Here is a 23,510-nt window from a genome sequence, read left to right on the forward strand (position 1 = left end):
AAAAAAAAAAAAAAAAAAAAAAAGGAATAATTGAAAAAACAAATCATCTATGTCCAGATATACTCACTAAAGCATTATGAGTGAAAAAACATACACATGTACTAGTAAAAGAAAGTGTAAGCTACAACCTACCTGTGTGCCGTAAAATATCAGACAGTTATTAGAATTAATGCTTATGAAGCATTTATAAAATAGGAACATGCTCATAATATAAGGTAAAATGAGGAGAAAATGAGAGTACAGAATGGTATATGCCAGAAGCCAAAAAATATTTTCTGTGAAGGACCAGACAGTAAATATTTCGGGCTTCATGGGTCAGATGATCTCTGTTGCAACTCCTCAGCTCTGCCACTGCAGTGTGAAAGCAGCTGTACCCAATAGGTAGCAAATGAGCATAACTATGTTCCAATAAAACTTTATTTACAAAAATAAGAGGTGAGATGGATTTGGCCTGTGGGCTGCAGTTTGCCACTTCCTGGTATATACAGTAGGGTAAAGCATTCAAACAAAGAAACTAGGCATTGAGAAAAAAATTTTAGAAAGAAAAGACTAAAATGGGATTAGCAGTAGCTGCCTCTGAGTGATGGATCAGTCTGACACTTTGAGATGTTTTCTTTTTTGTTTTGAGTATTTCTCAAGTTTTGCTAAATAGTATACATTATATTCATGGAAGAAAACAACTTTTATTAAACCTCATAAATAATACAGAAATTAACCAGAAAATAGGATGCATACGGTTTGTTCTTCCCTTCTCCGTCTCCCACCTGTTTCTGACTTTGTAATCTTGAGACAGGATGAAAAGTGAAGAGGAAGGAAAATGTGAAAAAGTAGAGAAAATAAGGTAGATGTCTGAGTGAAGGCAAAGGCTATTTCTGAGCTCTTGGTTACCATTTAGTAGTTCTTGATCCTGGCTATGCAGCAGAATTATTTCAGAGCATTTTCAAAACTTGCCATCCCAGACCAATTAAATCAGAAGGAGGAGAGGGACTTTGTGATTTTTAAAGCCCTCTGAATGATTCTAATATGCAGCCAGATTTGAGAACCATAAGAATTATAAAAAACTATGAAAAGAAAAATAGGAGAGCCTTTTCTGTCCTTTCTCCCACCATACTCCCTCTATCCCCCAAGTATCAACAGGAACCTTTCCAGCAGGGTCTTCATCAATTCTGGAACCCCCAAATGTTCTCCAGCCTGGAAAACATCCTTTCACTCACCCATTTCTCCAACTCCTACCCCGTCTCAATAGCTTCCTTTCTTTCTAACCACCAATCCTTGAGCCAGGTCACTACAAACACTATTTAGGGCAAATAGTGCCTAGTTATTCAAAAAACGACTTCCCCTCACCCCACCCAACCTGATGAGAAGTGGAGCAACACAGAGGTACAGTGAAGCCATAGATTTGACTTTGGTCCATTGCCTTTTTTAACAGACTCATGACTGATAACAGACGATTAATGGTCCTAGAGACCATCTGATCCCATTCCCTAATTTTAGGGGTGAGGAAACTGCGACCAAGAGAGTGCAGGTGACTTCCCGAGATCACACAGCTGGTTGAGAGCTCCATAGTTCAGCTCTACTGTTCTTGGTCCAGGGACCTTTTCTCTGCGTTGGGCTGCATCGTTTCTCCCCTGGCTCTGCTCCCAAAGCTAAACCTCAGAGACTTAGCAGTTTGCAAACTTTGCTTCTGTGCCAGTCCTCCTGGGATGTGCACCACACTGTGGTGACTGTTTCTTTGGGAAAGGACAGACCATTATAATTATCAGAAATAAATCCTTCATAGTTTGAAAAAGAAAAAAAAAAAGGTCATTATTATCTCCTCCTCACCCCTTGGAGAATCATCACTAGCCCAACAGTAACTCAAACATTAATTCCGAACAGATTCATTAGTGTTTTTTTTTAATAGAGTAATCTGAAAGCTACGTCTCAGAGAAAACAGACAGTATTTGTTTTAGCTTGGCCAATGCTGCCTGGGCCTCTTGTAGAGAGGCAGAGCTCAGAAAATATTTGTAGAATGAGTGAATTCCTCTGATCATCAGCAGAGATCTGAACTGACAGCCAGAATTCCTCCAATAAATAGTTTTGTCAGTTGCAGTTGTGCCCTCGGGGACTGACATTTGCCCATCCTGAGCATCTCTTGTTGGTTTCTTGGCGGCAAAGCATAAATGTGAAATGGCTTAACACACACAGCTTTCAAAAGCTTTTGTAAAGAAAATGCAGGCATGCATTTCATTAGACCAGAGAGGCTGAAAATTAATTAACATGATTAATTTATATCTTAGTTTAGGTTCCTTCAGAAGCAGATCCCGAAACAAATATTGGAGTTAAGGTAGTTTACTTGGAAGTTGGAGAGTTAAAAACCAACAAAATACCAGTAGAGGAGAAGCAAAGAAGGGAACCAACAAAGAATGCATAATCAAACCAGTTACCACTGTGGGATGCTGACGTGTAAACCAAGAAGAATTGTGAGAAATGGTATAGAATACAGGAGAGGGGAAAGGCGAGGGAGCTGAGATGTTAATACCATCTCCCAACAGTCTTCTGCCATCTGCTATCAGAGTGGTCTTCCAAAGGCTTCAGAGAAACTCTCAGGGAAAAAAATGCAAAATCTGGCAGGGAGAACAGGAGAGCACTAAACTGTGAAAGCCTAAGGGATAAAGACGGTACCATCAGCATCTGCTAGAACTTATCTGCCAATTCTGTTTATTTTTTCAGTCATTAAAAGCTTAATAAAATAGAGACATAAAAAAACTTATTAAGGGGTTCTGGCTAAGGCCAGTGCAGTAATCATATTCTTTCCAGCCATGGTGTTATGAATGTCAGGAACCTCATGGTCCAGTTTTTGGAGCTTCTGAAGTTGTATGATGATTCAGTGATGACAGAATGAGATTGGTCCAGAGAATTTCTGGAGGGTCTCAAAGTCTGGCTCTTCTTTGTCTATTTGCTGTGGTTACCTAATGCAGGGTATTCAGGGATGCTTCAGGAACCTCAGACAGCATGCCATACCACACTCCAGACCTCCTAATTAGTCATGTAAAATAAAACAACTTTTTTTGTTAGTTGGGCACTGTGCCTGTAGTCCTAGCTATTCTAGAGGCTGAGGCAGGAGGATTGCTTGAGGCCAGGAGTTCAAAGGAGAAGTACACTATGATCATGCCTATGAATAGCCACTGTACTTCAGCCTGGGCAATATGGTGAGACCCCATCTCTTTTTTAAAAAATCCTTTTTGTCCCCTATACTCTCACAAAATGCTTCTGACACCAAATACGTAGGTTTGTTCCACACCAAGCAGCTCTCCAAACACCAACTGGGTGTCCTATAATTCAATTCAATCCTGACACTACCTGCCTGGAGTTAGCATCAGATCCCACAGGGTAAGGGCTCAGTCCCATAAGATGGCCCTTACTTCAGATGACAAATCTGGCCTTCCCATACTACTGATGAACTGCTATAAATTAGGGGTTCCCACGACCTCCTCTGCAGAGGGATAAGTAGATAGTTTGCTAGAACAGTGCCCAGAACTCAGGGAAACACTTTACATATTTTTGCCAGCTTATTATAAAGGATACAGTTCAGGAGCAGTCAAATGGAAGAGATGCTTAAGGCAATATATGTGAGAAGGGGCACAGAGCCCCCAACTCCAGTTTTTTGACTCTATTATAATAACACTTGGCTTAAAATGCAAGCATGTCATACAGCTATACAAAAATATTTTTTCTTTTATCCTTATTCTATAAGCTTGTTTTCTATTTTTAAGAGGGTTTTTTTTAACCTTTTAAACTTTTTTTTGTTAAAAACTGAGACACATATATACACATTAGCGTAGACCTACACAGGGTCAGGATCGTCAATATCACTATCTTCCACCTCCACATCTTGTCTCGCTGAAAGGTCTTCAGGGGCAGTAACATGCATGGAGCTTTCAGCTCCTGTAACAACAACGCCTTCTTCTGGAATTCCTCCTGAAGGAGCTGCCTGAGGCTGTTTTACAGTTAACTACTTTAATTTTTTAATAAGTAGGAGTATACTAATGATAAAAAGTATAGATACAGTCAATACATAAACCAGTAAAATTTGCTATTATTGCCAAGTGTGATGCACTGCACATAATTGTATGTGCTAGACTTTTATATGACTGGCAGTGCAATAGGTTTGTTTACACTGCATCACCACAAGGTCTCACAAAGCTGCAGTCAAGGTACCCACCAGGGCTGTGTTCCCATCTTCAGAGTTTATTCGGGTTCTTGGCACAATTCAATCCCTTGCAGATGTCAGATTGAGGTCCTCAACTCCTAGAGGCCAGTCCTCCTCAGAGGCCATTTACAACATGGCTGTTTGCTCCTTCCGGGCCAAAAGAAAAGCATTACCATTTTAAGCCTTTAATCTGATTAAGACTGGCTCACTCAGACACTCCTTTTTTGATTAGCTCAAATTTAACTGATTTGGAACCATAATTACGTGTCAAAATCCCTTCATCCTTGTCATCTAACATAATTTAATCATTGGGCATAACACCAGAAAGCAGAGATCGTGGAGGCCATCTTAGAATTCTGCCTACCACACCAGGCCCCTGAGTGTTGAGCAGAGAACTAAAACTGTGCCTCTCCCCACACCCCCGCCATCTCACCTCCTCTGCCAGGCAAACAGCTCTGCCCTCAGTCCACCTCCTCTAGGGGAGCACAGGTCCCATCTTTCTTGTCCAATTTCTCAGCCGGGGCACTGAGACGTCTTTGTTCCCTCACCCTAAGCCTGGTCTGAAGTCTGCCTCCTGCAATGCAAGCTCTGTTTTGCCTTCTTAGCCTTCTTCCTGAGATGCTCCTTCCATTCAATTTCTATTTGCCCAAAGCTGACTCCATACGCTCATTCCCAGAGGCCTCCTTTCTCCATCCCTTGCCTGCGGCCACTGGATGATGTATACCCTATCCAAAGGCTTAATCAATCACCAGCACAAGCTGGTGGTTGCCCGGATGTGAGAGAACTCAGTCTGTCTTAACAGTCCCCAGGGCCAGGAACAAATGGATTGCTCCCATGCTATCTTCTATGACAGTAGGTCTGCACTTGCCTCAGGTCAGTTTGAGGCATCTGCGGTCAGGAACTTTATCTGAGCTGTAACCATCATGCCTTCAACAGTCAGGATGATAGATTGTGCAAACTATTAAGAATGAAGAGAAGTGAATAGATTGAAATGAATTGTGAGGTTTCTGGTTGTTGCTAGTCTTAGGGCCAAAAGAAACATTCAAGATCGTCTAACGCAGAGCCATCTAACTGAAATAGCGCCATGATGGGCATATTCTATGATCCACACAGCAATCCAGTATGGTAGCTACTGGCCACAAGGGGTTATACAGGAGCAGTGGCTCATGCCTATATTCCCAGCACTTTGGGAGGTCAAGGTGGGCAGATCGCTTGAGCCTAGGAGTTCAAGATCAGCCTAAACAACATGACAAAACCCTGTCTTCACAAAAATACAAAAATTAGCCACGTGTGGTGACATGTGCCTGTAGTCCCATGGGAACTACTTGGGAAGCTGACATGGGAGGATCACCTGAGCCTAGGAGGTCGAGGTTACAGTGAGCTATGATTGCACCACTGTACTCCAGCCTATGTTGTAGACCTTCAATATTATTGAGCACGTTCTAGGTGTAAAAAGCTATGTTCGGTCTCCAAAAGGGGAAAAGGGGTGAGTAAGAAGTTGTTCCTGTAAACAAGGAACCCACAGTCCAGTGTGGATGTTGGCTGGTGTACCTGTGGGGGGCAAGAAATGGGTAGAAAGGCTACTCTTTTACAAGGCAGGATGAAATTTTCCACAAAAGCAGAGGCAGCCAAGCTTTTATGGAGCACCTACCAAGGGTTCTAAGCACCTGACAAGTATGTTCTCATTTAATCTTCCCAACATGAGAGAGGTATTGTGATTTTAGCATTTTATAGAGGAGAAAACTGAAGCACAGAGAGGTTAGGTAATTTGCCCAAAATTACACACTTAGAAAGTGGCAACACCGGGATTCAAATTACACATCTGACTCCAGAATCCTCACTCTTAACTGCCAGTTTGAACTGGACAGACCACATGAATGGGGAGACCTTAATTTGGTTTTTAAAAAAGATTTTTTTGCAGAAACAGGGTTTCACTATGTTGCCCAGGCTGGTCTTGAACTACTGGCCTCAAGCGATCCTTCTGCTTTGGCCTCCCAAAGTGCTGGGATTGCAGATGTGAGCCACCATGCCCAGCTGATTTCTTTTTCAAGAATAAATAAGTGACATCTTGTGGAATGTGAGGTTGGAGAGGCCTTTGTCCTGAGGGGTTAAAAGTTATGCCAGACTTCTGTTGGGAGCTTTTCAAACCAAGGGTCTGTGCCCTCCTTGCAGGATTATTCTATGAAACAAGATAGGGAACCTCTGTATTCCCACGGGACCATTGTTGACCTTTCTCCATGAACAGCACGATGAGATTAGCATGATCTCATGAAATCTGAAAAGTGCTTAAGAGCTAAGGCAGGTAGCTGCATTCTGCAGTAGAACAATGCTCATATAAAGCAATTGATCACCAGTTGCAAAAACCAGAGTGCTCGAGTGACTTGCTCAAACCTGCACAGCAACTGCTCAGTGAAAGGCAGAAGACACACGAAGCAGACGGCTCATCTGGATCTGTGATCTGCTGAGAATGCACTTGCAATTTCAAAGACCAGGAAGTATCATCATTCTCTCTCCTCACTCTCTCTCCCCCTAAACACTCACCTTCCCCTCACATTGCAAGGTAGCATTTCTCTCAGTTCTGGGTCATTGCCAAGGGTGTTTTTAGGAACGGCCATCCTAATCAGCAAAGTGGGTCAGGCTTGGACTTGGAGATGGTTTCTTTTCATCTTTCCCAGTCCTCATTTCTATCTTCAAGAGACAGACCCTCAAATAGTTAATTATTACTTACTCAAAACACATTGCCTTTCTCTTCTTACATCTTTCATGTGCAAAAACATGCTAATTTAATTTGAAATTTTTGAAATTTGAAAATCTTTATTAGGTTTCAAAATGTGGACATGCTGTCCTGCCCCTAATTGCACTCCTACGCAGCTGGAGTGCAAACATGGGCAGCTCAGGTCCTGTGCAGTTTCAAAGCCTGGGGATCAACATATTTGAATTTCATCACACACCCTAACAACTACACTGGGCAACAAAACACAGCCCTACCTTCCTATCCTCAGGAGCTAGATGACACACCTACTGTTTGGTCTATGAGAAGAAATCTGGAGGCACAAGGTTGAAATGGAAACAGAAATAGAATTATAATAACCAGAAAGCATAAATCTAAAAAGCCATTGGATGAAAATGTGTAATACTTTTAGGTGAATTACTTTTAGTAGTGGTTACTCTAGGTGTGTTAAAGCAATTAAGTGGGAAGTATCTCTTGCGGTAAGATGATTTGAGAAGGAACACAGTGACATTAAAACTTGTAGTGATCAAATTACATTCTTTTGCTCTTTCAGTCTTAAACTAGAAGAAAGCCTTTGTTTGGTGCTGGAAGGTCTTTAACACCTCTGTTGTACTTATTTATCTCCCCTTTCCACAAAGAGAAAACAGGACTCAGGACTTAGCAGCTTGGCAGTCAATAGTAGCTGGAATTTAATAACAGTGGTTTGTTATAATTTTATTAATTTTTTAGTTATCCTCTATGCACTGCAAGGGATACTGTTTCACTGGTTTCTGTAGAGATCTAGAATTTTGCTTCCATGGACCAGGCATCACCTGGGAGTGCAGATTTCTGAGCCGTACTCAGGATCCCCTGCATCACAGCCCGCATTTTCACAAGATCCTCAGGTGATGCTGATGCTCATTTAAACTACAGTTTCCATTTTAAACTAACCTACATTTTACAGATAACTAACCTACCATTTCCATTTTAAACACATTTATTTGTAAAGAAACAGTGAATTGGCTTAAATAAAAATAGCATGAATGAGTATTAAGATAGTGTGAAAAACCATGTCGTTCGGTGGTCCAAGAACATTTGAGAAACACTTAAATACAGTATTTTTGCTAATGAAACTAAGACATAGTGTTTCAGCCAAGAGACCAGTAAGTATCACGGAAGCCATTCACTGGATTGAGAGGGGACAAATCATGTGAGGGACTGTGGCTATAGCCTTGGCCAGCAGCTTTACACCAGACCTGCCCACCAAGGCTTTGAAACTTGCCTCCATTCCTTCCCTGGCTCTTCCCCATGGAGTGATGGTAAATGTTTCACAGCTGCTTTCTGGGTGAAATATATGTGTATGTATATATGTGCCAATCAAATTCACAGTACTACTTACGGGTAATGTAACAATTTCCGTTGATTTTTTTATATATAATTTTAGAAGTAACACAAATTTTAAGACAAAATACTTTACTATTTCAATTACACCTATAACTTCAGCATGACTTGCTATTTCTTGGAAAATTCACCAACCTTTTTTTATAATTCTATCATCAATACTATCACAAAATCAGACTACAAAAAATGCTTGATTACTAATTTCCGATTAAGCAAAAAGTCACTCACTTATTTGTTACCGGTGGGAAATCTGTAGGGCGTCTGCAGCAACCTCAATTCTTGCCTCCTCAGAAGAAAGAATTTGACTGAGGGACATGAAGCAGAAGAAGAGACTGAGGCAAGTTTCAGAACAGGTGTGAAAGTTTATTTAAAAACTCTAGAGCAGAGACTGGGCACGGTGGCTCACACCTGTAATCTCAGCACTTTGGGAAGCTGAAGCCGGAGGATTACCTGAGTTAAGGAGTTCGAGACCAGCCTGGCCAACATGGAGAAACCCCTTCTCTACTAAAAATACAAAAATCAGCCAGGTGCGGTGGCAGGCGCCTGTAATCTCAGCTACTCAGGAGGCTGAGGCAGGAGAATCGCTTAAACCTGGGAGGCGGAGGTTGCAGTGAGCTGAGATCAGCCATCCCACTCCAGCCTGTGGGACAAGAGCAAGACTTCATCTCAAAACAAAACAAAACAAAACAAAAAACTCTAGAGCAGAAACCAAAGGAAGGAAATAGACTTGGAAGAGGGCCCAGCAGGCAACTTGAATGACAAATGTGCGGTTTGACCTTTTGACTTGGGGATTTATACGTTGGCATGCTTCTGGGATCTTGGGTCCCTTCTCCCCTGATTCCTCCCTTGGGGCGGGGTGTCCGCATGTGCGATGGCCTGCTAGCACTTTGGAGGGGAGCATGCGCAGTGTGTTTACTGGAGTTGTACACATGCTCATTTGAGGCATTCTTCTCTTACCAGCTGAATGCCCCTAGGACGGTCACATACCAGTTTAACTCTGCCATTTTGCCTCTTACTGTGCATGCTTGAGCTCACTTGCCCAGCTCCTGAGATCTTATCAGGAAGTTGCTGATCACCAGTTTCAGGTTTTTTTCTATCTTTAGGGAGACTGCTTTTCCCTGCCAGCTGTGACAAGTTACTATTTTGGAGAGACAGTTAACAACCACCTGACCATCACCTGCTGGTCGCCTGACATTCTTAGTTGGTTGCGAGGGTGCCTCTCCTGCCCTGTTCATGTCTGACTGGCTACCTATTAGCTACCTATGTTACAGTTACCAGTAATAATATAATTTTTTTTCCCCCGAGACGGAGTCTCGCTCTGTCGCCCAGGCTGGAGTGCAGTGGCGCGATCTCGGCTCACCGCAACCTCCGCCTCCTGGGTTCACGCCATTCTCCTGCCTCAGCCTCCCGACCAGCTGGGACCACAGGTGCCCGCCACCACACCCGGCTAATTTTTTGTATTTTTAGTAGAGACGGGGTTTCACGATGTTAGCCAGGATGGTCTCAATCTCCCAACCTCGTGATCCGCCTGCCTCAGCCTCCCAAAGTGCTAGGATTACAGGCGTGAGCCACCGCGCCCGGCCAGTAACAATATAATTTAATTTCTAATGATGGCTGTGTTTAGCAGTCAGCTTACAACATTCCTGGAAATTTAAAAATCAGCTCCTGTGGGCTGTTAGGAGCCAGTTCTAGCTCACTACTGCTCCCCGCCACCCTCTATAGCTACATTGTCTGACTCCATTTGCCTTCCAGGATGCCCCACCTCCTACCTCCCTCCCACCTACACAGCCCATGTGACCAGGACCCCAACCCCAAACAGAGGAGAAAAACTGGGGTACTGATGTTAAGAATTTGGAAGATAAGGAATATACTTCGGAATGATCCACCTGAGTTTGGGGAAGATACCTCCAATTTTAGGGATCTTAAATTGGTAGATTGGTGGAGATGAGAGCATTAAATACTGGTTGAGAGCACATCTCTGGGTCTGCTGCTGGGCTTGAATCCTGTTTCTGTCTCTCATTGGCCATATAATCTTCAGCAAACAACTCAATCTCCCTGTGCCTCAGTTTCCTATGAGGATAATAATGACATCTGCTTCATAGGGTTGTAAAGATTAAATTAGATAATTGATTAAAACTTTTAACATGGTGCTTGGCACAGAGTAAGTGCCTAATACATATTCGTTATTATTAGTAGTATTTATTACTATTTAACTGTTACTAAATATTTAACTCTTCATAGTAGCATTTAACTATTACCATTTTGTTATTTAACTATTAAATAATAAAAGTTGTTTGTTGGCTACTATTACTTTTTACATTTGGAAAATATATACAGCCAGTGTTTTCATGCTTTTAAGGTTCTAAAGGCTTCAGCATGCTTAATCTGCTGGAAGCCTCATAGTGACCACAGGACAGAGTCATTATATGATTATGAGTACGATTCTCCATTCATTGTGGTCTGCGTTCCATGGGCAGAAACTGAGACTCTGAGAGGCTGAATGATGGCCTAGGGCCACAAGCTGTTGGCTAACCAGTCAGAGCTGGGTCCAAGGCTTCTGTTCTCCTTCAGCTGCTTCAAAGCCTATAATAGTCACTCTATGGGCTCTGTAAAGACTTCAAAGAGTAAGAATTGGAGGTGCTACTACTGAGCTATAAGCCTCTTGACTTGGGTTTTTTGTTTTTGTTTTTTTTTTTTGAGACAGAATTTCATAGTCACCCAGGCTGGAGTGCAGTGGTGCCATCTCGGCTCACTGCAACCTCTGCCTCCTGGGTTCAAGAATTCTCTGTCTCAGCCTCCCGAGTAGCTGGGACTACAGGCTCACGCTACCACACCCAGCTGATTTTTGTATTTTTAGTAGGGATGGGTTTTCACCATATTGGTCAGACTGGTCTCGAACTCCTGACCTCAGGTGATCCACCCACCTCGGCCTCCCAAAGTGCTGGGATTACAGGCGTGAGCTACTGTACCCCACCTTGACTTGCGGTTTCTAGCCAGTTCATTAGATTGGATTATCTTTGGATTATTCTGTAAATAAATATTCATATGTGGTAAAAATGGTAATTCCAGAAAACCGTAACCTAGGAAAGTGGAGTTTTTTCCCTCCTACATTCTTGGCTAGGAGGCGTTCCATCAGACTGCATCAAAGAAACTGGGGATGATCTCCTATTTTTCATCTTTTCCCCAGAAAAGAGAAGTAACGATGACCTGCTCCCCTGAATATATAGGAAGGGATCTGACTCTATCCATCTTGCTCTGGGGAGAAGGTTAAAAACACAGAGCTGGGCCGGGCGCGGCGGTGGCCTCAAGTCCTGCTTAAATCCAGCCACTTTGGCGAGGCCGAACGGGCGGATCACGAGTCAGGAGATCAAGACCTCCTGGCAAACATGGTGAAAACCCCGGTCTCTACTTAAAAATACAAAAAAACTAGCCGTGAGTGGCGGGCGCCTGTAGTCCCAGGCTACTCCAGAGGCTGAGGCAGGAGAATGGCATAAACCCGGAGCGGAGCTTGCAGTGAGCTGGAGATCCGGCCACTGCCCCACTCCAGCCCGGGCTAAAGAGTGAGACTCCGTCTCAAAAAAAAAAAAAAAAAAAAAAAAAACACAGAGCTTCCCTATGTCTGGGTCACAGTTTCACAGTTGTGGCTAGACATATGGTTTTTACAAGGAAACAGGGACTGTCAGATTGACAGAGATCAAGTTGGATAACTCCTTGTTTGAGGGCGGTATGGGACAACTGGCCCTGTCTTACAATGCTGAAACAGATTTCAAGTTTTCCAAAGGGAAATTTGCCACTATTCACCAAAATTAAAAATATATACCCTCTCTAATCAGCAGTTCTACTACAAGAACTACTTTCTCAAAGACAAGCTCTTGTATGAAAAATAAGGGATCTAAGCTGTTTCTTTGCACCATTGTTTGTAATAGGGAAAGAAAGACTAGAAACAATCTGAGTGTCCACCAGCAGAGACTTCTAAATAAATTGCAGCCCTTCCAAACAAGACAACACTGTGCAGCCGCTAAAAAGAATGTACTCGATTTCTATTAGGTTGGTGCAAAATTCATTGCCGTCTCAGCCATTGAAAGTAGTGGCAAAAACTGCAATCACTTTTGCACCAACCTAATATATACTGATATAGAATAATTTCTAAGATATATTAAGTATCAAAGCAAGAGGGGATAATACATATTTATAAACATATAAACTATTTCTGGAAAGAGGACTAAGAAACTAGAAACAAGAGAACTGGGTAATTAGGACATGGGAGAAAAGGAGACTTTCTATATAGTCTGTAGGAAATCTTTTGAATGGTATTTCATTTGCACGCATCATAAGTTCAAAATAAATACATTTTTGTATACAAGTTGGTGAAGGGACCTGTTTAAAAAAAATATGTTTCCAGCTAGGCGCAGTGGCTGATGCCTGTGATCCTAGCACTTCGGGAGGCCTAGGCAGGCGGATTACCTGAGGTCAGGAGTTCAGGACCACCCTGGTCAACATGGTGAAACCTGTCTCTACTAAAAAAAAAAAAATTAGCCAGGCATGGTGGCAGGCACCTGTAATCCCAGCTACTCGAGGCTGGAGAATTGCTTGAACCCAGGAGAAGGAAGTTGCAGTGAGCTGAGATTGCACCACTGCACTCCAGCCTGGGCTACAGAGCGAGACTTCATCTGAAAAAAAAAAAAAAAAAAAGATGTTTCCATGTGACAGCTGTGTTGCCTCTGGTTTGAGGCAATGGAGTGGTGATTAGAAAGGCTGGGAAGGAAGGACGGGCTCAGCTCCTGATCTTCCCTGCTCATACTGAGACCTGACTCTCCACAGCAACAGGCGGAGGTGGCCCACATGTCCCAGACCCAGGAAGAGAAGCTGGCAGCTGCCCTCAGGGTGGAGTTACACAACACTTCGTGCCAAGTCCAGAGCCTCCAGGCTGAGACAGAATCCTTACGTGCCCTGGTAAGTGAGCCAAGGAAAGACCTGGCATCCCTGTGCTAATTTTAACTCTCTACTGTCAAATTCCAGTATTATGGACCACAGTTTCCAGGGGATTCTCATCTCACAGCATATGAGTTTTGAGGCCTGAAATGTCTTCTGACTCCCAAGGATCATCAGATACTGAATCACAGCACGTGCAATAGACACTGTAGTGCCCCCACTGAAATCTCTCTTACCAGGCTGCTGCTGTAAATGTTGGCTGTTAATATCCACAGCCACCCCTTTTCAGCTGCCCCACTGCTCCAGAGACCTGCCTTTACCCACACTGAGGACACCTGGCCCAGGAAGTTAGGCCCTGCCCCCCTAGCCCTCAGCTAGTGACTGAGAGGGGGTTTTAAAAGCCCAGCCCTCTTGCTTCAACATGGAACTAGCTCCATTCTGTAGAGCTCTCCATAGGACCAAACTGTAGCCAGATTCCGGGGACCACATCCTCACTTAGTGCCTTCCTCTGCCCTGTCCTGCTTTCCTCACTCCCCCTTTTCCTGAGAGTACTCCTTAATGATTTGCCAGTTCCAGGATCCCTAACTCAGGCTCTGCTTCTGCAGAACCCAACCTGAGACATCTAGTAAGCTCTCAGACTCACTGTGATTTGCAAGTACATCTCTTTCATTATTAATTATTATGGATTAAAATAATTATTAAAATAATCAATAAAATGTATTAATAATGAAGCAATCCACCCTCTGATCTCTGGGATGGACTGAAGTTCTACTTGGGTGTTAAACACAGCTCTTCTTAGATGTCCCCTCCAGGAGGTCATTTGCACTATTCTAACTACAGCTTTGTTGGTGCAAATCAAAGGTTAGCCCATGTAATCCTTGTGCAGCTGAGATGGCCTGGAGTCAATGAGGCACATGATAGGATGCAGGTCAGTGTAAGCATGTAGGAGAAAAAGATCTGGGGATCTGAAGGGAGGAAAATCAAGAGTAATAGAGTCAGAAGGGCTCAGCTCCTCCATTTATCCCTTGGGTAAATAGGCAAATCCCTGAACCACAGTTTACTCTTCTGCAAAATGGGTATGATAGTCACAGTCCAGCCCACTTCTCAGTGTTTCTAGGAAGATCCAAGGTGTGGATGCACATGAGCACGCTCTTCTGACTTTTAGCATTACTTTGAGAACTTGCTAGTTCCTGGAACTGTGCCAAGTGCTTTGGGAACATAAAACTAATTAGATATGGTCCCTGCCTCCAAGGAGTTAATGTGGCTTCAGTGGAGGAGCTGATATAAATGTGAGGGCGTGGCAGGTGGGAGACAGCACCCCTGCTGTGGGAGCCAGGGAGTCAGGGGATAGACTTCGTGGTGGGTGCTCTACTCACTCACTAGCTGTGTGACTGAGCAGGGCTTTCATTTTGTCACTTGTAAAGTGAGGATCTATTTTGACTGTCATATCTTTTACTGTCTCAGTAGCTTAAAACAACAGTGAATCACTTCTTCTCTCATTCTGTGATTTAGGCAGAGTTCAGCAGGGATAACTCTTCTCTGTATCATGTGGCCTCTGCTGGGGCTGGACACCCAGAAATGACTTCTTCACTTAGCTTGTCTGGTGACTCCATTGTGCATCTCCTTTCTGTCTCCCTGTGACCGCTCCATGTAGCCGGTTTAGACCTCCTCATACCATGACAGCCTGACATAGTCAAACTTCTGATATAGCACCTGAGTGAGCACAGAAGCTACCAGGCCTCTTAACATCTGGGCTTGAAAGTCTCTGCAAATCACTTACACCACATTCTAGTGGTCAAGGCAGTCACCAGACTATCCTAGACTCAACAGGGAGAGAAATAAACTCAACCTCTTGATGAGACAATGGCAAGGTCACATTGAGAAAGCGATTGTGGAGTGGAGACAATTGTTGCAGCTGCCAATGCAAGTGTGAGCCACGTTAGGATCGTAATAGAATTTACCTCATAATGTCATTGAGATGATTAATTTGATAATGTATGGCAAGCCCTCAGCACAGTGCTGGCACTTAGTGAGCAGTCAATAAATGCCATCTATTATTAATTATCGTATAAAATTGCTATACTAACTACTAGTATAGTAACTCCAAGTTGGCATCACCAGCCACCTGGTCACCTCACTTAAACCCATGGTCCTAACTATTGGGAAAAAATGGAAAAAGAATTTACACTCTCAACCAGAAAGCTTCAGAGTAGTGGCATTCTTTCCATGCCCATGGTCCAGAACAGGCTGCCACTGTTCCCTGCTGGTTCTGGTAGATTACTGTTCTGGTCACCGGGCCTTGCAGCCAAGGTGAGGAGCACAGACTGGGACAAAATAGGTAACAAACTCTCATACAGTTTTCAGATACAGGAAGTTCATCCAGCCATTCCTGTTATTCTCAGTCAGAGCGATCTGTGCACACAAAAGGCCCCCACAGCTTATATAAGCTTCAGACGGCCAAGCTGGCAAGACTTTCGGCCCCCTTTGCCAATAAGGCGCTATTTGCATTGGAAGCTAGGCACGAATAATGGTGCTTGAGACCTGCTGAACTCTGTGTCCAATCAACTCAAATCAGGAATGGAATTCAAGGCCAGAAGTCACAGAAGGTCACTATTTTACTTTCTGGAGGGTTTTGCAATTCTAGAAAGTCCCTTCAAATCTCCAGAGACCTGCAGAATAAGCGTGCTTCGGTGACCTCAGTTTGTTTGCTGGTGCTGTCTGTGTGGCTGGCCGAGCCAGCGTACTGCCTGTAACAGTAGCCTGGTCATAGTCACTCAAGCTCAAGCATCTCTGGGAGAATGAGGCATTCTCTCTTTCTGCCAGAATGTCAGGGACTTAGGTAGGGAAGCTGGATTTGGACTTTAAGGTTAAGATGGAAGACACATATAACCTTTGGCTGGGGTTCCAGTGAATGCCCTGTTGGCAGTGGGTCCTAAGTCACCAAGGAAAAACCTCAGGCCACATGAAGAACTCATCTAGAAGATGGAGAAAAACTATAGACAGACGATCCAACCATGATTCTGTGAAGCATGTTCCCAAATCACAGATGTTACAAATCCAATGTCAACAATAACTAGTCACAAATTAAGTACTTTCATGTATAAACAAAGAAAGAAAACCCAGGGAGGTTGGAACAAATGATGCTCAAAGTCAAGGTGGCCATTTCTGCATCCTCACTGCTATAGATTTTCAGATTCTATTAGTTAATAATAACCCTAGACCAGACACTGATCTAGATTTATTCTCTAGTGATCACATTTTGCCTCTTACAAATATGCCTCAGATAGATGAGAATCTGACTCAACATTCTCATACCCTGTGGAATTAAGAAGATTTAAATAAGGTAATGTGGTGATACCTGCTAACAGCAGTCATGATTTAAGATGGTGTCATGACAAAGAATTTTCTATTTCATCCACAGTGGTCATAAGGGTGTAAAAAATCTCCTCCTGGAGGGCAGGGCACAGAATCTTGTTTCATCAAAATTTAATTCAATCCAATTTAGAAAGATTTTTGTGTGTGTCTTATATTAAAAAGCCAGATGCTAAAGGATAGGTGAACCATAAATGAAACTATTAGAAAATGTTAAACACAGGCATAGTTTTTTAAAGGGCTTTATTGATCAGCTCTGTAGTCTTCAGGACATGGTGTATGGGAAGATGAGAAGAAAGAAGTTTCCAGTCTAATGGGGGAGACACAAGTATCGCAATAAGTGTAACCATAATACAAGTGCTATCATCCAGGGCAACTTACACATACCAAGAACCTATTCTGTGCCAGGCCCTGACTTGTGTGCTGGGACTACAGAGACTTGGTTCCTTCCAGGTGTGCTGGGACTACAGAGACTTGGTTCCTTCCAAGTCTCACTATCTGGTGGAAGAGATGTGCCCATAAGCAAGCTTAGCCCACTGTGATAAGTTTAAGAGCATGCATGAGCTTGGGGAGCCATGGAAATACAGAGGGTCTCCTAACCCAGCTTGGTGATGGTAGCGGCAGAGGAGTTTCAAAGACGGCTTCCTGGGACAGGCTACCTCTGAGCTTGGACTTGGGGATGAGTAGGAGTGAGTGAGGTGAGGATGCTGGAAGGAATGGAGGAGCATGGTGCAGGTGGAGGAAACAACACAGACCAAATAAACTCCAAGACTGGAAGTGTTGATGCTGCCATAGGGTGGGGATAAAGATGGAAAGATACTGGGCCAGCTGTGTGCGCCGTATTAGGGGCCCTGGGGAGCCATCAGTGGAGTTTAAGCAGAGGAGATACAGGCCCAGGTGTAGGCTTTCGACAGAGCGCTGTGGCTATTTGTGTGTGGAACTCAGGAAGAGGAGGAACTAGAGGTGGGGAGATGAGGCCACTGAGGGTACCACAGGTGAGAGGTGACAAGCTTCCAATCCCAGGCCATGGTGGCTGCATAATGTGAAAACTTCTCAAGAGGTACAAGAAGCAGGACTCATAATATACAGGAAGCCGTGATGGTTGCATTTGGAAGAAGAAAACGAAGGAAAGCAGGAACACATCTTTCCCCAGTTTCTAGCTCACGTGGGTTCACCAGTTGAAGCTTAGGCTAGGAGGAGCCAGCAGGTTCAGGAGGTAGCCAGTGGCTTCATTGTGGACACCTTGATGTGAGGTCTGAGTACATATTTCCAGTAAGAAGTTCAGTGGCAGGTCCATAGCTACTGAAGGAAAGATTGGTGGTGGAATTACCAACGCAGGACGTGACCTGGAGACGACTGTTCAAATCATGAGTATGATGGAGACCAACACAGACCCAGGATGCACTGCTCGGAAAAAAAGCAGGCTCAGGGTGGGCACTGGGGAGCCCACAGTGAGGGGACGGCAGAGGAAAAGGGATAGGGAAAAATGTGCTACTAAAACACCAAAGGGGAAAATGCTGAGTATATAAAGGCCAGAGACATTGTTCTAACGACAGTGATCTGGGAAAGAATGCTGGAGGAGATTCTAGCCAAATGGTGATGGATGGGGTTTCCGCAGCAGAGGGAGAAGGGGTCCTCCAAGGAGTGAAAAAATCAGAAGAAAAAGCCCCGGAGAACAAGATTTCTTTGAAGAAACACCTGCAAGCTGCCTCTCATTTGTCTTTCTCAATCCCTCTCCCTCTTGCTCCACTCCTCTCTTCTCACACCCCCTTTCTTTTCTCCCTCCCTCTCTCCTTCTCTTTTTCGTCTCCCTCACCCTCTCTCCCATCAAAAGATCATTCAATCAGACTAATCTACAGTCTGACCTGAGTGGGATTCCTTATTTTTCCCACGGAGTCACTAAGAATAATAACCCCCGTCAGTCTCCATAACTGGCAAGGTCCCTGCCACGGGGGGAATAGTCCAGGCTACCACCAGCCCCTGCCACTGCTCTGCACACCTCTCTCTTCAAGGGCCCGGCCTGTCGTCCTCGGGTTTGGACCAGGTTCGCTCTTTTGTAGAAACGAGGCCTGGAGAACACCTTGCACGATGCCAAGCACTGGCATGACATGGAGCTCCAGAACCTGGGCGCTGTGGTCGGCCGGCTGGAGGCGGAGCTCAGCGAGATCCGCGCGGAGGCGGAGCAGCAGCAACAGGAGCGCGCGCATCTACTGGCCCGCAAGTGCCAGCTGCAGAAGGACGTGGCGTCCTACCACGCCCTGCTGGACAGGGAGGAAAGCGGGTAAGCCTCGCTTCCGCGTCAGTTATCCAAGGGATGCATATTCATGGCTTTAAAAATAATTATTTTCCAAACACTGTGGAAGTATTTAAAAAGAAATCACCCCAGACTTCCTCTCACATAGGCACCCATTCCCACAGCCTAGCTGTGTCCCTTTCCTATCCACATACAAATAATATATATAATATATATTCACATACTAATACATTTTCTATATGTATGCATATTTATGTATGTATACACACATACATATGTATGTTGTATGCATATTTAGGTATGTATATATACACACGTATGCGTGTATATATACACACATACATTCACACACATGTGTATACCTAGGATGTACATAATAGCTGTTAGGAATGTTTCAGTTGTCTGTAATAGAACCTAATTAATGAGGCTATAAACCAATGCTCCTGAAACTAATGTACACTCCAAACTCTGGGCATCTTTCTTTTTTGGGGCGGGGGGATACGGGGTCTCGTCTCGCTGTGTTGCCCAGGCTGGTCTCAACTCAAACCCCTGGGCTCAAGTGATCCTCTCACCTAAGCCTCCAGAATAGCTGGGATTACAGGTGTGAGCCGTGGCACCCCGCCTGGGCATCTTTTTAAAATGCAGATTCTGCTTCAGTACATCTGCGGTGGGGTCTGAGAGTCTTCCTTTCTAACAAGCTCCCAGGGGGTGACTATACTGCTGCTCCACAGACCACACTCTGAGTAGCAAAGATGTGTAAACCATTTATTTAAGAGTCCCAGAAATAGGTGATCTAGGCTGTTCAAAGATTTCAGTAAGGACTCAAGCTTTGTTCATCTTTCTAACATACCATGATAACATTGGCTTTTTATCTTTGTTACGGCATGCCAGCCACAGATCCAAATATCACATCCTCATTCATGGCCAGAAGTGGGAGAGAAGAGGCAGCAGCAAAAAAAAAAAGCTTTTTCTTGAGTGGCCCTCTCCTTTAATCAGTGAAGGAAAGACATTTTGAGGCTTGCAGTGGACTGTCCCTTATATCTCATAGACCAGAACCTGCTTATACTGGCCATATCCATCTGCAAGGGAGGCTGAGAAAGCAACTCTGTAGCTTTTCCAGACTCCACAGTGGAGGCAGGCAAGGGGTTGGGAATAGCAGTTGAGTTAGTCTGCCATAATTACACACACACACTTGCACTCACTCTTTTTTTAATAGATAAGGATTCTGGAGGCATATACATCAGCCTTGGGCCTTAGTTTCCTTGCCAACTCTTTCCAGAAACCCAGGCCCTGATTTTGTATCATAGTTCTCTGCCTTCTTATTTCCCTCCAAGGCCCCTTCTCTGACATACGTTGAGTAAGGAATAGAGACAGCTTAGTGATCGTATCATTCAATCCCTCCCGATTCAAGAGAGAACACAAAGACCCAGAACGGAAAAAGATTTGCACATGATCACACAGGAGGCGGAGACAGCACTGGGAAGGGAGCCCAGGTCTCCTGCTCTCTCCAACAGTGTAACCTCTCTTTATTCAGCAGGAGGGAGAGACTCAAGGAAGCGACCTAACCACGCCCTGCTTTCAAATGGAAAATATGTCATCCAGCTCCTCTCCAACTGTCTTTTATTGAATTGATTTTTGTTGATTATAAAAGCCAGATGTTCCTAATTTTTTTTCAGATGCCTGTGAGCATCTGAATAAACACACAAAGTCGGTTTAAACAAACACCAAGAGCAGTGAGTTAGGCTGAGTTACTTCGTAAGAATCTATGTGCTACATTCATTTTGTGAGTGCCAGCGCAGACCTGACTCTTGATTATTTTCGTTTATCCCCCAAACCCTGCCAAAACAACATTGTGATCCCTGTTTTACAGACAGGAAACAAAGCCTCAGAGAGCTTAAGTCATGGCCCAAGGTCTCACAGCAAATAACCACGGAGTAATGATTTAAAATCCAAAACTATCTTGTTCCGAAGGCCAGATTCTTTCATGAGACAGCCCCCTTTCTCGTAATCCTATTGTGATAGAATGACCCATTTTCCTCACCCATTGCTTCTGACTCCTATGTGTTTCCTTTCAGCTGATGGAGAAACTTCCTCTTTTCATGAAGAAAACACCCTTCCTCACCGGCTGACCCGTGAAGTTGCTTGAGGAGCTTTCTCCTGAGTTCCAGTCCCTGCTGGATTCCCTGGTTAATTCAGCTTGAGCTGAAAAGCTTCCTGGAAGTGGAGAGGGTCCTTCTGCTTTAATCTGAGTAGTCTGTAGCTTGAGCAACCTCCCTTGTCCTCCTTCAAATAAATGCTTTGTGCGCAGCGTCCAGTTTGCCCACCTTGTTCAACTCACTATAGGTTCCAGATGAATATCATTTTACCTGCATGGCCTTTGCTCGCAGAGCTATGCTTGAAGGCTTCTGGAAGGATTCCCTTGAGTGTGACGCCATCTGCCTCCCTAGGGTCACCTGCTCTTGGGTTTGTCAACATAAAAGTGCTGCGGAGGCAAAAGCAGTGCTCATGGCATGCAGGATTGCCGCAGTCTGGGACAAAAAACAGCGCTCTTGCTCGAGAGAGGATTAATGTGGTGCTTTATTGCATGTTTCATAATTACAGGCATCATGGAGCATTCAGACCTCTTTAATATACTCTGCATGCATATTCATGTGCAGACACACACATTTCACTTGCTATTGGCAGAGCACCTCTCAATCAGTTAAAAGGGAACTTCAGTCTCAGCCCAATCTAAACCCATTCAATCTAAGTGGGGGATTAATTACACTGTGGTTGCTTACCCCACTTACAGCCTCAGAATTTTCTTCCAGGGTCCTTTCCCCAGTTCTCTCAGGGCCTAAGCCCGCCAAATATAGTTCATGCATCTGCCACCTACCCAGGCAAGACTCTCTTGCCTTCTGATTAAAACTGAAACCACCACCTGTGTCCTACCACAGGTTCTCAGTGTCTCTAAAACTGAAAGGAAAAAAAAAAAAAAACCAACCAACCAAAAAAAAAAAAAAAAAAAAAAACCCAACCTTAATTTCATCATTCTTCTCTCAAACTTCTGTCGGTCTACCTGTCACACAGAATTACGGACCAAAATATCCAAGCTGAGTCTTTGTGTTTCTGAGCTGCTAATCCAGACGGGGATGTATCCAACATGGGTACATTTGAAAACCCCCATACCTGAGGGTCCGAATAGCCAAGGCCCACACAAACAAAAGAACATTTATTTATCCTTAAGGATTGCTTATAAGAGAAGCAAGGTGGCTGGGCGCAGTGGCTTATACCTGTAATCCCAGCACTTTGGGAGGCCAAGGTGGGCAGATCACAAGGTCAGGAGTTCGAGACCAGCCTGGCCAATATGGTGAAACCCTGTCTCTACTGAAAATATGGAAATTAGCCAGGCTTGGGTGGCGGGCACCTGTAGTCCCAGCTACTGGGGAAGCTGAAGCAGGAGAATTGCTTGAACCCTGGAGGCGGAGGTTGCAGTGAGCCGAGATTGCGCCACTGCACTCCAACCTAGGCAACAGGGCAAGACTGTCTCAAAAAAAGAAAAAAAAAAAGGCAAGATATGTGGTATCCTTGTTGGAATTGCTACAACTGGTTTTCCTTTTTGGCCTACAGGAGCAAAGGAATTGTATTAAAGATCACATGAGCAGAACAGCTATTTACAACGTGCATACCACCTTGACATAGGTTAGTTTGTTGTTCGAGACATGGAAATAGGCAAGACGCCCTAAAACTACATTTTAGCAAAGTATCCATCTCCTCCATAGCTGCACACTATGGGGCTGCCCATAATTGAACCACCTGGATACAAGAGTCCTGCCAGAAAACAGTGTGTGGCTGGCCTTGCTATGTTGGATGCAAGTATGTTGGAAACAAGACCCTGAAGTCTGTTTCTTTGCTTTCTTTCTTGTTACTATTAATTTTTGGCCCCTCAGGCAAGACCTAAATTCCTAACCTTAACGTAGCTGGAGGCTTCAAAGGTGAGAGTCCCCAAAAGGTCAGTTATCAAAAGGAGGTAGTTCTATGACTGAATGGCCGTGCAGTTTTTAGAACCTGGAAGTCGTTTTGGCCGCTGGAAAGAGAGGAGAAGGAATCTGCGCATACTCCTGAGTTTCCACCAGACAGCACGCTGTGCAGGGTTGCACACGCTCGGTCTCCTCCACACCGTCATCTCAAAGAGCAGCTGCCGTAAATCATTCAGTTAATCACCCTTTGGCAGGGAGAGCCATGGCAGACTGGTGCTTCCAGTGCCCAGCACAGGCTCCTGCTGTTTCTAATGAGGCTTCATTAACAGGTATGAGAAGGCACTGCTGGCCCCCCAACTCTGCCAGGGCCTTGTTTAAATCAGGCTTCCTCTCACAACATCCCGGTACAATTATGCTTTGGCAGTGGTTCACTGACAGGTGGCAGGGGAGGCTGCTGCTTGTATTGGTGTCAAGGACAGAGCATTTGTTCTGGAGCAGACCACAGCAGGGCTCCCAATAGACACCTCCTGAAACACAACCGAGCTCTATTTCCACACCAGGCAACTCCACTGGCCTCTGGCCTAGCTTCTGGAGGGCTGTGTTAACTCCCAACGGGATTGCTAGAGTATCCATTGGCTTTCAGATTCAACATTCTTTTATATCAAGATCCTTAAATCTTACCTTCATGAT

General features: G+C 44.3%; 1 protein-coding gene across 1 annotated transcript in view; it reads left to right on the top strand.

Annotated features, from left to right (window-relative positions):
* The window catches only part of BFSP2 (beaded filament structural protein 2), a 60,551-nt gene extending 41,659 nt beyond the window's left edge, over positions 1–18,892 (top strand). The window contains exons 4-5 of the mRNA XM_017872393.1: positions 13,089–13,256; positions 18,668–18,892. Of these exons, the coding sequence (XP_017727882.1) occupies positions 13,089–13,256; positions 18,668–18,892 (393 nt within the window). The remainder of the gene's footprint in view (positions 1–13,088; positions 13,257–18,667) is intronic.
* The last annotated feature ends 4,618 nt before the right edge of the window (positions 18,893–23,510 follow it).

This window comes from Rhinopithecus bieti, unplaced genomic scaffold, assembly GCF_001698545.2.
Source record: "Rhinopithecus bieti isolate Rb0 unplaced genomic scaffold, ASM169854v2 scaffold_7308, whole genome shotgun sequence".
In the NCBI taxonomy this organism is placed as follows: Eukaryota; Metazoa; Chordata; class Mammalia; order Primates; family Cercopithecidae; genus Rhinopithecus; species Rhinopithecus bieti.